Source organism: Eleutherodactylus coqui, chromosome 9 (assembly GCF_035609145.1).
Source record: "Eleutherodactylus coqui strain aEleCoq1 chromosome 9, aEleCoq1.hap1, whole genome shotgun sequence".
NCBI classification, from domain to species: Eukaryota; Metazoa; Chordata; class Amphibia; order Anura; family Eleutherodactylidae; genus Eleutherodactylus; species Eleutherodactylus coqui.
The window spans coordinates 155,759,154-155,783,576 of NC_089845.1; the positions used below are offsets into that span (position 1 = coordinate 155,759,154).

General features: G+C 38.9%; 1 protein-coding gene across 1 annotated transcript in view; it reads left to right on the plus strand.

The window, feature by feature from the left end:
- The first annotated feature begins 1,286 nt into the window (after positions 1-1,286).
- LOC136578726 (ly6/PLAUR domain-containing protein 2-like) overlaps positions 1,287-24,423 on the plus strand; it is a 51,471-nt gene continuing 28,334 nt past the window's right edge. Inside the window, exon 1 of the mRNA XM_066578902.1 lies at positions 1,287-1,341. Coding sequence (XP_066434999.1) covers positions 1,287-1,341 — 55 coding nt within the window. The remainder of the gene's footprint in view (positions 1,342-24,423) is intronic.

Here is a 24,423-nt window from a genome sequence, read left to right on the forward strand (position 1 = left end):
ATGTGTTGGATATCTTGTGGACTGGAGCTTTTAATGCACATTGAAGAGAGAGGGGGCGCCATTTCATACTTTGTCTTAGGCCGCATAAAGCCTTAAAGGGGTTGTCTCGCGGCAGCAAGTGGGGTTATACACTTCTGTATGGCCATATTAATGCACTTTGTAATGTACATTGTGCATTAATTATGAGCCATACAGAAGTTATTCACTTACCTGCTCCGTTGCTAGCGTCCCCGTCGCCATGGTGCCGTCTAATTTCGCTTTCTTCTGGCGTTTTTAGACGCGCTTGCGCTGTGCGGTCTTCTGCCTGGTGAATGGGGCTGCTCGTGCCGAAGAGCTGGTCATCGTAGCTCCGCCCCGTCACGTGTGCCGATTCCAGCCAATCAGGAGGCTGGAATCGGCAATGGACCGCACAGAGCCCACGGTGCACCATGGGAGAAGACCCGCCGTGCATCGTGGGTGAAGATCCTGGCGGCCATCTTGGTGAAGGAAAAAGGAAGACATTGCAGAGCGGGTATTCGGGTAATATATATATATATATATATATATATATATATATATATATATATATATATATATATATATTTTTTTTTTAAACACATCCTTTGCGGTTGTCCTGCGCCGAATGGGGGGCCTATGGAAAAAAAAAACAATGTTTCGGCGAGAGACAACCCCTTTAATGCACCCATGTCATACTTACAGCGCTCAGCCCTTCACAAATGTATGGTTATAACTGCAGTAAATCCTTTGTTCAGATTACCCCAAATTATAATCTCCACTAACTGTCCCTAACTGGTATTTGTAAATTAAAATAAACTGTATCAAAATAAGAATTCGGGAAGTGATCTCTGGCGACGCATTAAACTGAAGTATGTTAATTCTTTAAAGTGTTCTTGTTGGTGTCACCCGTCATCTGTACCTAATTATAAGGTCCCCTCAGCCGTCCTCCATGCCATGTAGATGATGGGTTGTTTCTGGGATGTAAAAGGCGCATTCACAGGACCGAGGTTTATCACCTCCCCGCAGGATTCTGGTTAATCGGCGTTATTTTGTGCAAATTTCCAGTAACTGAATACTGAACAGCAGCAGGAAAATTACAGATATGTAGATTGCAGGATTAGGTGTCTGATGTCTGGAGGACATGAAACCTAATAATTACTACGTGCTTCACTGTTACAGCTTTTTCCTTTTATTTCATCTGATATCTATAATAACCAGGAAGGGGGGGCTGGGCTATAAATCCATCCGGCCCTATATACAGGGCTCTTATTACAGGCTGGGACATCACGATGAGAGGAATTACCATCAGCAGGCTCCTGGCTGTACTTGTGGCTGTGGATGTGGGTAAGAGATAGATAGATAGATAGGAGATAGATAGATAGATAGATAGATAGATAGATAGATAGATAGATAGATAGATAGATAGATAGATAGATAGATAGATAGATAGATAGATAATAGATAGATAGATAGATAGATAGATGAGAGAGAGCTGGGATAGATGTTATGATATGGTGGTATTATTTAGTAGTTACTCTATGGTGATGTTAATCGTTCACTAAATGGTGGTAATATTTCATTTGATCTTTCAGTCATTGTGGTATTATTTAATCACTTTTTGGTACCATTACTGGTCATAATATGGTGTTATTTTGTCTTTGGCAGTGTATGTTGGTATTATTCGCTCACTATATAGTACTATTAATCAGTCACTCACTATGTCATGTTATAATATTGTGCTTATATAGTGGTGTGTTTTAGATCTTGTATATATCCAATATATAGCAGTCACTGTATAGCAGTATTAATCATTCACTAAGTGGTGGTAATATTTGATTTGATGTTTCAGTCACTGTATTGTGGTACTATTTCATGTCTTTTTGGTAACAGTATTATTAGTCATGATATGGTATTATTTCTTTGCTGATTTATGTTGGTATTATTCACTAACTGTTAGGTATTAATCAGTCACTATGTGATGGTAGTATGCTGTGCTTGTATACTACTTATGATATGCTATTATTCAGTGCTCACTGTATGGTGGTATTAATCAATCACTAAATGGTGGTGAGATTTGATTTGATAGTCTGTCACTCTATGACGGTATTACTTAGTCACTGTTTGGTAGTATTATTGGGCATGATATAGTGCTATTATTTATCTGGTAGTGTACTGTACATTGGTATTACTCAGCCACTATATCACTGTATTAAACAGTCACCATGCAATGGTAATATGTACTGCCTGCATAGTGGTATCTTTTGTTTCCATGTATTGAGGTATTATTCAGTGATGCCACGTGTTATTATTTAGCACTATACTATAAGTATTATAGTGACAAACCAATTATTTGGTCTTGGGACTAATGTAGAACAAGTATTTATGGGTACACAATGCCTAGAACAGGGCAAGACATTGGAAGAATAAAGCCGATAGTTCTGAACACGAGGACTCGCCCGGCCTTGTTCACCACCATTCTACCGGGATGAAAAGGGGAGGAAAATGTTTGGTAAACCTTGTTTTCTTGTGTGCAAAGTGTGATCAGGGGTATCACTATAGGGGATGTGGTTGCACCCAGGCTTAGGAGCCTTAAAGGGCCCAGTACTATGAATAAAGCATTATAGTTGGGGGCCTTGTTACAGGTTTTGCATCTGGGCGCAGGAGCTTCAAGTTACGCCTCAGCTGTGAATCTAGTATCATGCCAAATGAAGTGCATGACTCAAGCACTTGTATTTACTAAGGTAATATATCGATCAATAGTCTCACAGTTCTCAGCTACCCGTGTCCAAATGTATAAATAATGCAGATCACGCCAAGTTTTTACGTTTCATGTCAGAATGTTGTAATACAACAGATACAGAGATAATTCTGCCTGCAGCAAAGAATTCTCATATTACATTATATAGGAATAAAGATGGATTACACACAGATTAAATTAGGAACATTGTGAGCCTTCATAAATCGGTCAGCAAATAAAGAATATTATGATACCAAGTAATGATATGATAGATTCTCTAAATGTCATGTTATGCTTGAGAGGTCAATTAAGGTCTTAATTTATAGAATCCAATGCATAGGAATATAAGTAGTGTAATACTGCCCCCTATGTACAATAAAACAATGACTATAATACTGCCCCTTATGTACAAGAATATAACAACTATAATACTGCCCCCTATGTACAAAAATATAACTACTATAATACTGCCCCCTATGTACAAGAATACAACTACTATAATACTGCTTCTATGTACAAGAATATAACTACTATAGTACTGCCCCCTATGTACAAGAATATAACTACTATAATACTGCCCTCTATGCACAAGAATATAACTACTATAATACTGCCTCCTATGTACAAGAATATAACTACTTTAATACTGCCTCCTATGTATGGGAATATAAGTACTATAATACTACTCGTATGTACAAGAATATAACTACTATAATACTGCCTCCTGCGTACAAGAATATAACTACTATAATACTGCCCCCTATGTACAAGAATATAACTACTATAATACTGCCCCCTAAGTACAAGAATATAACTACGATAATACTGTCCCCTATGTACAAGAATATAACTGCTATAATACTGTCCCCTATGTACAAGAATATAACTACTATAATACTGCCCCCCCCATGTGCAAGAATATAACTACTATAATACTGCCCCCTATGTACAAGAATATAAATACTATAATACTGCCCCCTATGTACAAGAAAATAACTACTAGAATACTGCTCCTATGTACAAGAATATAACTACTAGAATACTGCTCCTATGTACAAGAATATAACTACTATAATACTGCTCCCCATATACAAGAATATAACTACTATAATACTGCCCCCTATGTACAAGAATATAACTACTATAATACTGCCCTCTATGTGCAAGAATATAACTACTATAATACTGCCTCCTATGTACAGGAATATAACTACTATAATACTGCCCCTATGTACAAGAATATAACTACTATAATACTGCCCCTATGTACAAGAATATAACTACGATAATACTGCCCCCTATGTACAAGAATATAACTACTATAATACTGCCCCCCTATGTACAAGAATATAACTACTATAATACTGCTCCCTATGTACAGGAATATAACTACTATAATACTGCCCCCTATGTACAAGAATATAACTACTATAATACTGCCCCCTATGTACAAGAATATAACTACTATAATACTGCCCCCTTTGTACAAGAATATAACTACTATAATACTGCCCCCTATGTACAAGAATATAACTACTATAACACTGCCCTCTATGTAGAAGAATATAACTACTATAATACTGCTCCCTATGTACAAGAATATAACTACTATAATACTGCTCCCTATGTACAAGAATATAACTACTATAATACTGCCTCCTATGTACAAGAATATTACTACTATAATACTGCCCCTATGTACAAGAATATAACTACTATAATACTGCCTCCTATGTACAAGAATATAACTACTATAATACTGCCTCCTATGTACAAGAATATAACTACTATAATACTGCCCCCTATGTACAAGAATATAACTACTATAATACTGCCCCCTTTGTACAAGAATATAACTACTATAATACTGCCCCCTATGTACAAGAATATAACTACTATAATACTGCTCCCTATGTACAAGAATATTACTACTATAATACTGCCCCTATGTACAAGAATATAACTACTATAATACTGCCTCCTTTGTACAAGAATATAACTACTATAATACTGCCCCTATGTACAAGAATATAACTACTATAATACTGCCCACTATGTACAAGAATATAACTACTATAATACTGCCTACTATGTACAAAAATATAACTACTATAATACTGCTCCTATGTACAAGAATATAACTACTATAATACTGTCCCCTATGTACCAGAATATAACTACTATAATACTGCTCCTATGTACAAGAATATAACTACTATAATACTGCTCCTCTCAGGATGGGCTGCTATCGGGGTCGCCGTGCCCGCACGGCAGATGCTGTCGCCCCTGCTGCGAGTGCGCGACGCAGGGGGAATCCTACTCCTGGCCACCCGGCTCCTACACGGCGCAGAGGTGCTAGGAGCATGGCAGCTGCTGCCCGGCGCCGTGTTCCTGTTTTCATGGCAGCCTGCTGCATCTCCACTAACCTAGCCTGGTCTGCTAGTGCTGAGGGAGGTTCTCCCAGCACTTTCTGATCATCCCCCTGCAGTTAGGTGCTCCGCTCCTATCAGCTGCTGGAGCGGGAGCTCTGACAGCATTTAAACCCCTCAGTTGCATCCTGACACTGCCAGTGTTTGCATAGGCTTCCTTGCACTCACCAGCGTTTCTGTGTATTCTTGATTATTAGTGTTGTGACCTCGGCTTTTCCCCTGACCTGACTTTGTCTCCTCCTTCTGTACTGCGTTTCTCTGGACTGACGTTTTATGCTTGACCTTGGCTTGCTCCTGGACTGGTTTGCGGTTTTCCCTTTGTGCTTCGCTCTGGTTGTCTGTTTGTCCGTCCATTTGTTTTCTGTTTCCAGGGATTGTGGCTTTCCCCAGCATTCCCCTAGCCAGTGTAGGGACCGTCGCCCAGTTGCCCGCCTGGGGTTAGCCAGGAGTGGAGGCAAGTAGGCAGGGACCGGGGTTGTGGGCTACGTTGCAGGGACCCCGACTCCTGCTTTCCCTGGTTCCCTGACAGAAACACTGGCCCAAAACGTTTTCTGGTTCCTACATCCGTCCAGCCAAACTCGTCCATCCATGGAGGCTGTTTCAGCCCTAGCTAATCAGGTGCAGGGCCTGACAGGTAGGGTGCAAGATTTAACCACACGGTTCCTCCAGCAAGAACAGGCCGCGGCCAGCGCACCAGCGGTGCCGCCTCCTGCTCATGCGGGTAAGCTTGAGCCCAACGCTACCCTCCTTGATTTCTTTTCTGGGAACCAGAGACAGTTTTTCTTCTTCTGGAAGGGGTGTAGGCTGTATTTCAGTTTACGTCCATACTCCTCTGGAACCGAGTTCCAAAGTGTGGGAGTTGTCATATCCCGCTTGAGAGGTGATCCGCAGAATTGGGCTTTTTCCTTGCCCGCCGACTCGCCCATCAGGCAGTCTCTGAACTCTTTCTTTACTGCGTTAGGCCAGATCTATGACGAGCCAGATCGGGCCGGGTATGCGGTTTTCAGGTTATTAGAACTGCGACAGGGTAGACTGGCAGCAGAGGACTATTGCTCTCAGTTTCGATAGTATTGCGCTGAGTTTGGTTGGAACGACCGAGCCCTTAAGGACTTAATTCTGATGGGTCTCTCGGATGCCCTGAGAGACCTCCTTGTTTCGTATCCTGAGCCTGACAGTTTGGAGCAAGCCATGATGCTAGCCATTAGAGCTGACCGCCGCCTAGGGGCATGATGCTTCCCCAAGACCAGTTCTGGGTTATCAGCCCATAGGACCGACATCCAGAGTTCACCGGCTGATTCCTCAGAACCCATGGAACTGGGGTCCATGTCTCCCAGACAACGCAAGGAGTTTCGTCTCAAGAACCGACTGTGCTTGTACTGTGGAGAACCAGGATACCGGGTCGCATCCTGCGAGAAGAGGCCGCAACTGGGAAGACTTACGCTCCTAAGTGACGTCCGGGAGGATCACTTAGGAGCCCAGGTACCCCCGGAATGTTCCAAGTTTTTATTACCATGCTCTATTGTGTTTTTATTCCATGTTTCGGGTCAAGCCTTCATAGATTCTGGGGAAGCCGCCAATTTCATTAATTTTGATTTAATTGCTCCCATAGCCAAGGTGTTAAGAAACCTTGATCCTCCGGTCCAGGTGTCTGGACTTGATTCTACACCCTTATTAGCTGGACATGTCAGTCAGGTCACTCCAGAGCTGAAGTTTTCTGTGGGGGCCTTGCACACAGAACCTTGTACCTTTTTGGTCATGGAAAACTTATCGGTGGACGTGGTGCTCGGCCTGCCGTGGTTAAAGGTACATAACCCAGTCATCAACTGGGAGACTCTGGAGTTAGTCCGATGGGGGGGCAGGGTGCAGTGACCACATGCCTGCCGTTCAGGTCCATACCACTGAATGCAAGGAACTGACCCTGCCGCATTATTTGACCGAATTTGCTGATATATTTTCTAATCGGCTGTCCGATGCATTACCACCTCATCAGGGATGGGATTGTAAAATCGACATTATTCCTGGGGCTAAACTTCCAAAGGGGGGTATATATAACATCACCGTACCAGAGCGAGAAACCATGAAGGAATACGTTTCTGAGAGTTTGTCAAGGGCTATATCCGCCCATCTGAGTCTCCCGCTGGGGCAGGGTTCTTCTTCGTAGAGAAGAAGGATGGCGGCCTGCGGCCATGCATCAATTATAGAGGGTTGAATAAGATCACTGTCCGTAACCAGTACTCTCTTCATCTGATACTTGATCTCCTGAATCAAGTATCAGGAGCTAAATGGTTCTCCAAGCTTGATCTTAGGGGAGCTTATAATCTGATCAGAATAAGAGAGGGAGACGAATGGAAGATGGCGTTCAATACGCCATTGGGGCATTTTGAGTATTTGGTGATGGCTTTCGGTTTATGCAATGCCTCGGCCATCTTCCAAGGTTTCATGAATGCTATATTCCAGGATGTCATGGGCATATCCTTGGTGGTCTACTTAGACGACATCCTGCTGTTCTCCGCCGACTGGGAGTCACACCTTTGTCACCTACGGATAGTCCTCAACCGACTTTGGGCTAACTAGCTGTTTGCGAAACTCGAGAAGTGTTTGTTTGGGGTCTAGGAGATCTCATTTTTAGGCTGGGTTCACACAGGGTGGATTCCCGTTGGAAATCTCGCAGTTTGGCCGCAGCAAAAACCGTGAGATTTCCGCCGGGATAACCGCCGCGGAAAAAGCCGTGGCGGCTTTCAAGCGGCCGAGCCGCTCGCTTTTTCGTTGTGGCCGGCGGTCCATAGAGGAGAGCGCGGCTGCGACGAAAATAAACAAAAAATAAAGTAAATAGACATGCTGCATCTTTTGAAACCACGGCTGCGGCGGCCACAGCCGTGGTTTTAGCCGGACTTACCGCAGCGGATTAGCCGTCCCGTGTGGACGAGATTTCTGAGAAATCTCGTCCACATGGCTGGCTAATCCCTAGACTAGCGGCCGCGAGCGGATTTGCCGCAGCTGAATTCCGCGCGGCAAAGCCGCAGCAAATCCGCCCTATGTGAACCCAGCCTTAGGGTACATAATTACCCCATCTGTTATCAAGATGGATCCAGGGAAGGTTAGAGAAATAACAGACTGGGCGCAACTTACTAACCTGAAGACTGCAGCGTTTTCTGGGATTTGCCAACTTCTACCGCAAATTTATTAAGGGTTTCTCAGTCATCGCCAAACCATTAACTGATTTAACCAAGAAAGGGGCTGAGGTTGGCAGCTGGATGCCGGAGGCGGTCACCGCCTTTTTGAATCTTAAAGAAGCCTTCTCCTCCGCGCCTGTCCTTGTTCAACCCGACTTGAACAGCCCTTTCATTCTGGAGGTAGATGCTTCTGAATTTGGAGTGGGCGCCGTCCTGTCTCAGGGACCCGCAACCCTCTCTAACCTCCGACCCTGCACGTTCTTCTCAAGAAAATTCTCGTCCTCTGAACGTAACTATGATATAGGTAATGGGAAATTGTTGGCCATCAAGTGGGCTTTTGAGGAATGGCGGCATTTCCTTGAGGGAGCCAGACACCAGATTACCGTCCTCACTGACCACAAACACTTGGTGTATCTTGAGTCAGCTAAACGACTAAATGCCCGGCAGGCGCGCTGGGCCTTATTTGTTTCAATTTTATCGTCACCTTCTGGCCTGGGTTGAAGAACATTAGAGCCGATGCGTTGTCGCGTAGCTTCGATGTGCCTGAACCCGTGGATTCTCAGCCAGAGGGGATCCTCTCTCCTGGAGTGGTTCTAGCGGCCTTAACCTCCGATATCTCATCTCTGCTATATGCCGCCCAGCAAGCTGCCCCGAAGGCCCTTCCGGAGGGCAAACTGTTTGTTCCCCTCTCCCTGAGACTATGGGTTCTCGAAGAGATACACTCTTCGGTTCTGACCGGTCATCCGGGCATTAGGGGGACACTGGATTTATGTCCCCGGTTATACTGGTGGCCCTAGATGTCCAGAGATGTCCGGGGTTTTGTCAAGGCCTGCGCTGTTTGTGCTCGGGGGAAGAATGTTAGGAGACGCCGTGAAGGTCCTATTCTTCCCCTACCAGCTCCATGTAAACCTTGGTCGCACATATCTATGGATTTCATTACAAATTTACCCCCGTCACAGGGTCATACCGTCATCTGGGTAGTGGTCGATAGGTTTTCTAAGATGGCCCATTTTGTCCAATTAAGTAAATTACCCTCAGCTAGGGACCTAGCTGACCTGTTTATTAAAGAGATAGTCCGTTTACACGGCGTTCCAGAAGATATTGTTTCTGATCGGGGGGTACAGTTCGTGGCACGGTTTTGGCAGGCGTTCTGTAAGCGTATCGATGTTAACCTGTTGTTCTCTTCTGCCTTTCACCCTGAGTCCAACGGACAGATGGAGCGTATGAATCAGGAACTCATTCAGTACCTTCGTCTGTTTCTCGGACAACCAGGAAGAATGGGTGAAGTTTTTGCCTTTGGCGGAATTCGCTATAAATAACCATACCAGCTCATCATCTCAGTTTTCCACTTTTTTCTGCAACTACGGGTTCCATCCCCGCTTTACCGTATCTGTCTCCTTGCCGTCGGATAACCCGTCGGCTCATTCCTTTACGGGGGAGCTGGACGCAGTCTGGGTCCAGGTTCGCAAGAACTTACTGGAATTGCAGGAGAAGCTGCGGAAACAAGGTGCTGGTAAACGCACCCTGTCTGATCCCTTTGTAATTGGTGACCTAGTCTATCTGTCCACAAAAATGACAATAATGCCGGGATCAGAATAGCGCCCCTTCAGTTTAAAATGGAATTATGAAAATAAATAAAATAAAATGTGGGACTTACCCGGCACTAAGTGAGGATCCCAAGTGTATGGGATGACTCACTAGTACCTCCAAATCCTGGATAGCCTGTAAGTTAATCAATCCTTCTTCCCAATCCTAGCCAGAGAGCTGCTTGGATGTCTGGGGTCCCTAGTAATAGGGGGCCCAGTGTAGATAAAACTCCAAAAAGAAAAAAAAAAAAAAAAGAAGAAAATCAAAAGCGCTATTTTGGATTTTTTTCTTTTTGGAGTTCTATCTGTCCACAAGAAATTTAAAGTTAAAGGTATCAACTCTCAAGTTAGCTTCTCGTTTTGTCGGGCCATTCCCTATTTCCAAGGTTATTAACCCGGTGGCCTATGAACTAACCTTACCTGACTCCTGGAAGGTGCATAATGTCTTCCACAAGTCGCTCTTGAAGAGGTTCGTTCCCCCTGGTATTGCCCACCCGCAAACCTCCTCCTCCCACCCTTGTCCAAGAAGAGATGGAGTTCGAGACAGAATGAATTCTGGACTCCAGGCGGGTACTGGGTGCTTACCAGTATTCAGTGCACTGGAAGGGGTTTGGACCCGAGGAGCGGTCATGGGTTCCAGCCAAGGATGGCCATGCTCTGCGGCTAGTCCGTCACTTTCATAGGACCGATCCCCTCAAGCCAGCGCCGGGTCATGGGGGTCCGGTGTCCCCCCCTGTAAGAGGGACGGTACTGTCAGGATGGGCTGCTATCGGGGTCACCGTGCCTGCACGGCAGATGCTGTCGCCCCTGCTGCGAGTGCGCAACGCAGGGGGACTCCTACGCTGGTCATCACTCCTGGCCGCCCGGCTCCTACACAGCGCAGAGGCGCTAGGAGCATGGCAGCTGCTGCCCGGCGCCGTGTTCCTGTTTCCATGGCAGCCTGCTGCATCTCCACTGACCTAGCCTGGTCTGAAAGTGCTGAGGGAGGTACTCCCAGCACTTTCTGATTATCCTGCTGCTGTCAGGTGCTCCGCTCCTATCAGCTGCTGGGGCGGGAGCTCTGACAGCATTTAAACCCCTCAGTTGCATCCTGACACTGCCAGTGTTTGTATAGGCTTCCTTGCACTCACCAGCGTTACCTTGTATTCCTGTTTACTAGTGTTGTGACCTCGGCTTTTCCCCTGACCTGACTTCGTCTCCTCCTGCCTGTACGGCGTTTTCCAGACTGACTTTTTGTGCTTGATCCTGGCCTGCTCCTGGACTAGTTTGCGGTTTTCTCTTCGTGCTTCGCTCTGGTTGTCTGTTTGTCTGTCCATTTGTTTTCTGTTTCCAGGGATTGTGGCTTCCGCCAGCATTCCCCTAGCCAGTGTAGGGACCGTCGCCCAGTTGCCCGCCTGGGGTTAGCCAGGAGTGGAGGCAAGTAGGCAGGGACAGGGGTTGTGGGCTACGTTGCAGGGACCCTTGACTCCTGCTTTCCCTGGTTTCCAGACAGCTCCTATGTACAAGAATATAACTACTATATTACTGCCCCCCCCCACCCCCCTCTGACAAAAAGCAAATACAAAACTGGTGCTACACTTCAAAATAGAAAGGGGCAACTGGCAGGAAATCAAAGAGACGAGTGGAATGATCATCACTCTCCCTGAAAAAAATACTAGACTCCGGAACAGGTGGTAGCTTAAGTCAATACCCCCTGCTCGGGACTAAAGAAATAAGGTGAAAGGGATGCCCTGCCTACTGCGACAGACTAGGACGGTGGACTGACACTGGAATGCGACATGGGGAGCTCCAATCATACACATAAATTAATGCATACCACTCATACAGTCTCATTCACATGGGAGCATTAGAAATTAAACATTTTTACCTTTACTTTAGGGGATAAGCATACTTAGGTTACTTACTCCTGCACAAAGCTTAAACAATATAACATTGCATAACAATAATAACATTTCCATATGAAATGGAAAATATGGCATAGACTGTGCAAAGGGGATAAATAACTTTGGACTCCTTAATAATTAAGGGGTTTAACTGGGACAAAAGCAAGTGTCTCTTACATAAAGAGTTCTTGGTTAGTACTGGAAACAGTTCTTGGGTGACGGCAGGTTGGTCTGAAAGACATCCTGCTGATCATCACTTTTGGAATCTGTGATGGTAATGGTGGCTGATACTCTGCTGCTGATCAGCACTACTACTGCAGAACCTACTGAGGAGTTAGCTTGAAACAGTTGACTGACCTCTTCGTCGCACTCATCCTAGTCTTCAGACGTGGCATAGCTTACAGTGGACGGTGAGGTCTGCGTAGTGTCCTTCTCTGATGAAGTGTCTTGAATTAAAATTGGAGAAGCAATAGATCCATGTTGAGATTGCCGCAGAGGCGGGTTGGGCAGGAAATGGCTGCCTCCCACGAAGAAAGAGAAATTCTGCTCAGCAAACTCTAAGATGAAGGGCTTTAGCAGATCGGGCAATCAGTCTCCCCACATTGCTGCAGCAGTGGATTAGTATCCATGGGGGTTATTCTGCCTGGGCCATGACGTCTGCTCCCCTAAAGGTACATAGAGGATGAGCAGGCCCTGCAGCGCTCTCTCTGGTGCCTGAGAGAAGGGAGAGTCTCCTGGTAGTAGGAGCAGCAGTTGTGGATTCTCTTCCCAGTTGTATTGCTGCCGTTTGATAGGGGCACGGGCAAACGTATATTGGCGGGATATAACTACTATAATACTGCGTCCTATGAACAAGAGTATAACTACTATTATACTGCTCCTATGTACAAGTTTATAACTACTATAATACTGCATCTATGTACCGGAACATAACTACTATAATGCTGTCCGCTTATGTACAAGAATATAACTACTATAATACTGCCTACTATGTACAAGAATATAACTACTATAATACTGCTCTTATGTACAAGAATATAACTACTACAATACTGCCTCCTATTTACAAGAATATAACTACTATAATACTGCTCCCTATGTACAAGAATATAACTACTATAATACTGCCCCCTATGTACACGAATATTACTGTTATAATACTGCCCCCTATGTACAAGAATATAACTACTATAATACTGCCTCCTATGTACAAGAATATAACTACTATAATACTGCCCCTATGTACAAGAATATAACTACTACAATACTGCCTCCTATGTACAAGAATATAACTCCTATAATACTGCCCCAATGCACAAGAATATAACTACTATAATACAGCCCCTATGCACAAGAATATAACTACTATAATACTGCCCGCTATGTACAAGAATAGAACTACTATAATACTGCTCCTATGTACAAGAATATAACTACTGTTATACTGCCTCCTATGTACAAGAATATAACTACTATAATACGGCTACCTATGTACAAGAATATGACTACTATACTACTGCCCCCAATGCACAAGAATATAACTACTATAATACTGCTTCCCTATGCACAAGAATATAACTACTATAATACTGCCCTCTATGTACAAGAATATAACTACTATAATACTGCCTCCTATGTACAAGTATATAACTACTATAATACTGGCCTCTATGTACTAGAATATAACTACTATAATACTGCTCCTATGTACAAGAATATAACTACTAAATACTGCTCCGTAAACAAGAATATACTATAATACTGCCTCCTATGTACAAGACTATAACTACTAAAATACTGCCTCCTATGTACAAGAATATAACTACTATAATACTGCCTCCTATGTACAAAAATATAACTACTATAATACTGTTCCTATGTACAAGAATATAACTACTATAATACTGCCCCCTATGTAAAAGAATTACCTACCATCATACTGCCCCATATGTACAAGAATATAACTACTATAATACTGCCCCCTTTGTACAAGAATTAACTACCATCATACTGCCCCCTATGTACAAGAATATAACTACTATAATACTGCCCCTATGTACAAGAATATAACTACTATAATACTGCCCCTATGTACAAGAATATAACTACTATAATACTGCCCCCTATGTACTAGAATATAACTACTATAATACTGACCCCTATGTACTAGAATATAACTACTATAATACTGCCCCCTATGTACAAGAATTAACTACCATCATACTGCCCCCTATGTACAAGAATATAACTACTATAATACTGCCCCTATGTACAAGAATATAAATACTATAACACTGCCCCCTATGTACTAGAATATAACTACTATAATACTGCCCTCTATGTACAAGAATATAACTACTTTAATACTGCCCCCTATTTACAAGAATAAAACTATTATAATCCCACCCCCTATGTACACAAATATATCTACTATAATACTGCCACCTATGTACAAGAATATAACTACTATAATACTGCACTCTATGTACAAGAATATAACTATTATAATACTGCCTCCTATGTACAAGAATATAACTACTATAATACTGCTCCTTTGTACAAGAATATAACTACTGTAATACTGCCCCCTATGTACAAGAATATAACTACTATAATACTGCCCCCTATGTACAAGAATATAACTACTATAATACTGCCCCCTATGTACAAGAATATAACTACTATAATCCTGCTCCCTATGTACAAGAATATAACTACTATAATACTGCCCCCTATGTAAAAGAATTAACTACCATCATACTGCCCCATATGTACAAGAATATAACTACTATAATACTGCCCCCTATGTACAAGAATTAACTACCATCATACTGCCCCCTATGTACAAGAATATAACTACTATAATACTGCCCCTATGTACAAGAATATAACTACTATAATACTGCCCCTATGTACAAGAATATAACTACTATAATACTGCCCCCTATGTACTAGAATATAACTACTATAATACTGCCCCCTATGTACTAGAATATAACTACTATAATATTGCCACCTATGTACAAGAATTAACTACCATCATACTGCCCCCTATGTACAAGAATATAACTACTATAATACTGCCCCTATGTACAAGAATATAACTACTATAACACTGCCCCCTATGTACTAGAATATAACTACTATAATACTGCCCTCTATGTACAAGAATATAACTACTTTAATACTGCTCAATATTTACAAGAATATAACTATTATAATCCCGCCCCCTATGTACACGAATATATCTACTATAATACTGCCCCCTATGTACAACAATATAACTACTATAATACTGCCTCCTATGTACAAGAATATAACTACTATAATACTGCTCCTTTGTACAAGAATATAACTACTGTAATACTGCCCCCTATGTACAAGAATATAACTACTATAATACTGCCCCCTATGTACAAGAATATAACTACTATAATACTGCCCCCTATGTACAAGAATATAACTACTATAATCCTGCTCCCTATGTACAAGAATATAACTACTATAATACTGCCCCCTATGTACAAGAATTAACTACCATCATACTGCCCCCTATGTACAAGAATATAACTACTATAATACTGCCCCTATGTACAAGAATATAACTACTATAATACTGCCCCTATGTACAAGAATATAACTACTATAATACTGCCCCCTATGTACTAGAATATAACTACTATAATACTGCCCCCTATGTACTAGAATATAACTACTATAATATTGCCACCTATGTACAAGAATTAACTACCATCATACTGCCCCCTATGTACAAGAATATAACTACTATAATACTGCCCCTATGAACAAGAATATAACTACTATAACACTGCCCCCTATGTACTAGAATATAACTACTATAATACTGCCCTCTATGTACAAGAATATAACTACTTTAATACTGCTCACTATTTACAAGAATATAACTATTATAATCCCGCCCCCTATGTACACGAATATATCTACTATAATACTGCCCCCTATGTACAACAATATAACTACTATAATACTGCCTCCTATGTACAAGAATATAACTACTATAATACTGCTCCTTTGTACAAGAATATAACTACTGTAATACTGCCCCCTATGTACAAGAATATAACTACTATAATACTGCCCCCTATGTACAAGAATATAACTACTATAATCCTGCCCCCTATGTACAAGAATATAACTAATATAATACTGTCTCCTATGTACAAGAATATAGCTACTATAATACTGCCTAATATGTACAACAATATAACTACTATAATACTGCCCCCTATGTACAAGAATATAACTACTATAATCCTGCCCCCTATGTACAAGAATATAACTACTATAATACTGTCTCCTATGTACAAGAATATAACTACTATAATACTGCCTCCTATGTACAAGAATATAACTACCATAATACTGCTCCTATGTACAAGAATATAACTACTATAATATTGCCTCCTATGTACAGGAATATAACTACTATAATACTGCCTCCTATGTACAAGAATATAATTACTATAATACTGCCTCTTTGTACAAGAATATAACTACTATAATACTGCCCCCTATGTACAAGAATTAACTACCATCATACTGCCCCCTATGTACAAGAATATAACTACTATAATACTGCCCCTATGTACAAGAATATAACTACTATAATACTGCCCCTATGTACAAGAATATAACTACTATAATACTGCCCCCTATGTACTAGAATATAACTACTATAATACTGCCCCCTATGTACTAGAATATAACTACTATAATACTGCCACCTATGTACAAGAATTAACTACCATCATACTGCCCTCTATGTACAAGAATATAACTACTTTAATACTGCCCCCTATTTACAAGAATATAACTATTATAATCCCGCCCCCTAAGTACACAAATATATCTACTATAATACTGCCCCCTATGTACAAGAATATAACTACTTTAATACTGCCCCCTGTTTACAAGAATATAACTATTATAATCCCGCCCCCTATGTACACGAATATATCTACTATAATACTGCCCCCTATGTACAAGAATATAACTACTATAATACTGCACCCTATGTACAAGAATATAACTACTACAATACTGCCTCCTATGTACAAGAATATAACTACTATAATACTGCCCCTATGTACAAGAATATAACTACTATAACACTGCCCCCTATGTACAAGAATATAACTACTAAAATCCTGCCCCTATGTACAATAATATAACTACTATAATACTGTCTCCTATGTACAAGAATATAACTACTATAATACTGCCCTCTATGTACAAGAATATAACTACTTTAATACTGCTCACTATTTACAAGAATATAACTATTATAATCCCGCCCCCTATGTACACGAATATATCTACTATAATACTGCCCCCTATGTACAAGAATATAACTACTATAATACTGCCTCCTATGTACAAGAATATAACTACTATAATAGTGTTCCTTTGTACAAGAATATAACTACTGTAATACTGCCCCCTATGTACAAGAATATAACTACTATAATACTGCCCCCTATATACAAGAATATAACTACTATAATCCTGCCCCCTATGTACAAGAATATAACTAATATAATACTGCCTGATATGTACAACAATATAACTACTATAATACTGCCTCATATGTACAACAATATAACTACTATAATACTGCCCCCTAAGTACAAGAATATAACTACTATAATACTGTCTCCTATGTGCAAGAATATAACTACTATAATACTGCCTCCTATGTACAAGAATATAACTACCATAATACTGCTCCTATGTACAAGAATATAACTACTATAATATTGCCTCCTATGTACAGGAATATAACTACTATAATACTGCCTCCTATGTACAAGAATATAATTACTATAATACTGCCTCTTTGTACAAGAATATAACTACTATAATACTGCCCCCTATGTACAAGAATTAACTACCATCATACTGCCCCCTATGTACAAGAATATAACTACTATAATACTGCCCCTATGTACAAGAATATAACTCCTATAATACTGCCCCTATGTACAAGAATATAACTACTATAATACTGCCCCCTATGTACTAGAATATAACTACTATAATACTGCCCCCTATGTACTAGAATATAACTACTATAATACTGCCCCCTATGTACAAGAATTAACTACCATCATACTGCCCCATATGTACAAGAATATAACTACTATAATACTGCCCCTATGTACAAGAATATAACTACTTTAACACTGCCCCCTATGTACTAGAATATAACTACTATAATACTGCCCTCTATGTACAAGAATATAACTACTTTAATACTGCCCACTATTTACAAGAATATAACTATTATAATCCCGCCCCCTAAGTACACAAATATATCTACTATAATACTGCCCCCTATGTACAAGAATATAACTACTTTAATACTGCCCCCTGTTTACAAGAATATAACTATTATAATCCCGCCCCCTATGTACACGAATATATCTACTATAATACTGCCCCCTATGTACAAGAATATAACTACTATAATACTGCACCCTATGTACAAGAATATAACTACTACAATACTGCCTCCTATGTACAAGAATATAACTACTATAATACTGCCCCCTATGTACAAGAATATAACTACTATAATACTGCCCCCTATGTACAAGAATATAACTACTAAAATCCTGCCCCCTATGTACTAGAATATAATTACTATAATACTGCCTCTTTGTACAAGAATATAACTACTATAATACTGCCCCCTATGTACAAGAATTAACTACCATCATACTGCCCCTTATGTACAAGAATATAACTACTATAATACTGCCCCTATGTACAAGAATATAACTACTATAATACTGCCCCTATGTACAAGAATATAACTACTATAATACTGCCCCCTATGTACTAGAATATAACTACTATAATACTGCCCCCTATGTACAAGAATTAACTACCATCATACTGTCCCCTATGTACAGGAATATAACTACTATAATACTGCCGCTATGTACAAGAATATAACTACTATAACACTGCCCCTATGTACTAGAATATAACTACTATAATACTGCCCCCTATGTACTAGAATATAACTACTATAATACTGCCCCCTATGTACAAGAATTAACTACCATCATACTGCCCCATATGTACAAGAATATAACTACTATAATACTGCCCCTATGTACAAGAATATAACTACTTTAACACTGCCCCCTATGTACTAGAATATAACTACTATAATACTGCCCTCTATGTACAAGAATATAACTACTTTAATACTGCCCACTATTTACAAGAATATAACTATTATAATCCCGCCCCCTAAGTACACAAATATATCTACTATAATACTGCCCCCTATGTACAAGAATATAACTACTTTAATACTGCCCCCTGTTTACAAGAATATAACTATTATAATCCCGCCCCCTATGTACACGAATATATCTACTATAATACTGCCCCCTATGTACAAGAATATAACTACTATAATACTGCACCCTATGTACAAGAATATAACTACTACAATACTGCCTCCTATGTACAAGAATATAACTACTATAATACTGCCCCCTATGTACAAGAATATAACTACTATAATACTGCCCCCTATGTACAAGAATATAACTACTAAAATCCTGCCCCCTATGTACTAGAATATAATTACTATAATACTGCCTCTTTGTACAAGAATATAACTACTATAATACTGCCCCCTATGTACAAGAATTAACTACCATCATACTGCCCCTTATGTACAAGAATATAACTACTATAATACTGCCCCTATGTACAAGAATATAACTACTATAATACTGCCCCTATGTACAAGAATATAACTACTATAATACTGCCCCCTATGTACTAGAATATAACTACTATAATACTGCCCCCTATGTACAAGAATTAACTACCATCATACTGTCCCCTATGTACAAGAATATAACTACTATAATACTGCCGCTATGTACAAGAATATAACTACTATAACACTGCCCCTATGTACTAGAATATAACTACTATAATACTGCCCTCTATGTACAAGAATATAACTACTTTAATACTGCCCCCTATTTACAAGAATATAACTATTATAATCCCGCCCCCTAAGTACACATATATATCTACTATAATACTGCCCCCTATGTACAAGAATATAACTACTTTTATACTGCCCCCTGTTTACAAGAATATAACTATTATAATCCCGCCCCCTATGTACACGAATATATCTACTATAATACTGCCCCCTATGTACAAGAATATAACTACTATAATACTGCACCCTATGTACAAGAATATAACTACTACAATACTGCCTCCTATGTACAAGAATATAACTACTATAATACTGCCCCCTATGTACAAGAATATAACTACTATAATACTGCCCCCTATGTACAAGAATATAACTACTAAAATCCTGCCCCTATGTACAAGAATATAACTACTATAATACTGTCTCCTATGTACAAGAATATAACTACTATAATACTGCCTCCTATGTACAGGTACAGAAATATAACTACTATAATACTGCTCCGTATAAACAAGAATATAACTGCTATAATACTGCCTCCTATGTACAAGAATATAGCTACTATAATACTGCCTCATATGTACAACAATACAACTACTATAATACTGTCTCATATGTACAACAATATAACTACTATAATACTGCCCCCTATGTACAAGAATATAACTACTATAATCCTGCCCCCTATGTACAAGAATATAACTACTATAATTCTGTCTCCTATGTACAAGAATATAACTACTATAATACTGCCTCCTATGTACAGGTACAGAAATATAACTACTATATTACTGCTCCGTATAAACAAGAATATAACTACTATAATACTGCCTCCTATGTACAAGAATATAGCTACTATAATACTGCCTCCTATGTACAAGAATATAACTACTATAATACTGCCCCCTATGTACAAGAATATAACTACTATTATTCTGTCTCCTATGTACAAAAATATAACTACTATAATACTGCCTCCTATGTACAGGTACAGAAATATAACTACTATAATACTGCTCCGTATAAACAAGAATATAACTACTATAATACTGCCTCCTATGTACAAGAATATAGCTACTATAATACTGCCTCCTATGTACAAGAATATAACTACTATAATACTGCCCCCTATGTACAAGAATGTAACTACTATAATACTGTCTACCATGTACAAGAATATAACTCCTATAATACTGCTCCCTATGTACAAGAATATAACTACTATAATACTGCCTCCTATGTACAAGAATATAACTACTATAATACTGCCCTCTATGTACAAGAGTATAACTACTATAATACTGCTCCTGTGTACAAGAATATAACTACTATAATACTGCTCCCTATGTACAAGAATATAACTACTATAATAATGGCCCCTATGTACAAGAATATAACTACTATAATACTGCCCCCTATGTACAAGAATATAACTACTATAATACTGCCCCCTATGTACAAGAATATAACTACTATAATACTGCCCCCTATGTACAAGAATATAACTAATATAATACTGCCTCATATTTACAACAATATAACTACTATAATACTGCTCCTATGTACAAGAATATAACTACTATAATACTGCTCCTATGTACAAGAATATAACTACTATAATACTGCTCCTATGTACAAGAATATAACTCCTATAATACTGCTCCCTATGTACAAGAATATAACTACTATAATACTGCCTCCTATGTACAAGTATATAACTACTATAATACTGCCCTCTATGTACAAGAGTATAACTACTATAATACTGCTCCTGTGTACAAGAATATAACTACTATAATACTGCTCCCTATGTACAAGAATATAACTACTATAATAATGGCCCCTATGAACAAGAATATAACTACTATAATACTGGCCCCTATGTACAAGAATATAACTACTATAATACTGCCCCCTATGTACAAGAACATAACTACTATAATACTACTCCCTATGTACAAGAATATACTATAATACTGCCCCCTATGTACAAGAATATAGCTACTATAATACTGTCCCCTATGTACAAGAATATAACTACTATAATACTGCTATTATGTACAAGAATATACCTACTATAATACTGCCTCCTATGTACAAGAATATAACTACTCTAATACTGCTCCGTATAAACAAGAATATAACTACTATAATACTGCCTCCTATGTAAAAGAATATAACTACTATAATACTGCCTCCTATGTACAGGTACAGAAATATAACTACTATAATACTGCTCCGTATAAACAAGAATATAACTACTATAATATTGCCCCCTATGTACAAGAATATAACTACTATAATACTGCCCCCTATGTACAAGAATATAACTACTATAATACTGCCCCCTATGTACAAGAATATAACTACTAAATGCTGTCTTCTATGTACAAGAATATAACTACTATAATACTGCCTCCTATGTACAAGAATATAACTACCATAATATTGCTCCTATGTACAAGAATATAACTACTATAATATTGCCTCCTATGTACAGGAATATAGCTACTATAATACTGCCTCCTATGTACAAGAATATAACTACTATAATTATTCCTCCTATGTACAAGAATATAACTACTATAATACTGCTCCCTATGTACAAGAATATAACTACTATAATAATGGCCCCTATGTACAAGAATATAACTACTATAATATTGGCCCCTATGTACAAGAATATAACTACTATAATACTGCCCCCTATGTACAAGAATATAACTACTATAATACTGCCCCCTATGTACAAGAATATAACTACTATAATACTGCCCCCTATGTACAAGAATATAACTAATATAATACTGCCTCATATGTACAACAATATAACTACTATAATACTGCTCCTATGTACAAGAATATAACTACTATAATACTGATCCTATGTACAAGAATATAACTACTATAATACTTCTCCTATGTACAAGAATAGAACTTCTATAATACTGCTCCCTATGTACAAGAATATAACTACTATAATACTGCCTCCTATGTACAAGAATATAACTACTATAATACTGCCCTCTATGTACAAGAATATAACTACTATAATACTGCCCCCTATGTACAAGAATATAACTACTATAATCCTGCCCCCTATGTACAAGAATATAACTACTATAATTCTGTCTCCTATGTACAAGAATATAACTACTATAATACTGCCTCCTATGTACAGGTACAGAAATATAACTACTATATTACTGCTCCGTATAAACAAGAATATAACTACTATAATACTGCCTCCTATGTACAAGAATATAGCTACTATAATACTGCCTCCTATGTACAAGAATATAACTACTATAATACTGCCCTCTATGTACAAGAATATAACTACTATAATTCTGTCTCCTATGTACAAGAATTTAACTACTATAATACTGCCTCCTATGTACAGGTACAGACATATAACTACTATAATACTGCTCCGTATAAACAAGAATATAACTACTATAATACTGCCTCCTATGTACAAGAATATAGCTACTATAATACTGCCTCCTATGTACAAGAATATAACTACTATAATACTGCCCCCTATGTACAAGAATATAACTACTATAATACTGTCTCCCATGTACAAGAATATAACTCCTATAATACTGCTCCCTATGTACAAGAATATAACTACTATAATACTGCCCTCTATGTACAAGAGTATAACTGCTATAATACTGCTCCTGTGTACAAGAATATAACTACAATAATACTGCTCCCTATGTACAAGAATATAACTACTATAATAATGGCCCCTATGTACAAGAATATAACTTCTATAATACTGGCCCCTATGTACAAGAATATAACTACTATAATACTGCCCCCTATGTACAAGAATATAACTACTATAATACTGCCCCCTATGTACAAGAATATATCTACTATAATACTGCCCCCTATGTACAAGAATATAACTAATATAATACTGCCTCATATTTACAACAATATAACTACTATAATACTGCTCCTATGTACAAGAATATAACTAGTATAATACTGCTCCTATGTACAAGAATATAACTACTATAATACTGATCCTATGTACAAGAATATAACTACTATAATACTACTCCCTATGTACAAGAATATACTATAATACTGCCCCCTATGTACAAGAATATAGCTACTATAATACTGCCCCTATGTACAAGAATATTACTACTATAATACTGCCCCCTATGTACAAGAATATAACTACTATAATACTGCCCCCTATGTACAAGAATATAACTAATATAATACTGCCTAATATTTACAACAATATAACTACTATAATACTGCTCCTATGTACAAGAATATAACTACTATAATACTGTCCCAATGCACAAGAATATAACTACTATAATACTGCCTCCTATGTACAAGAATATAACTACTATAATACTGCCCCTATGTACAAGAATATAACTACTACAATACTGCCTCCTATGTACAAGAATACAACTCCTATAATACTGCCCCAATGCACAAGAATATAACTACTATAATAGAGCCCCTATGCACAAGAATATAACTACTATAATACTGCCCGCTATGTACAAGAATAGAACTACTATAATACTGCTCCTATGTACAAGAATATAACTACTATA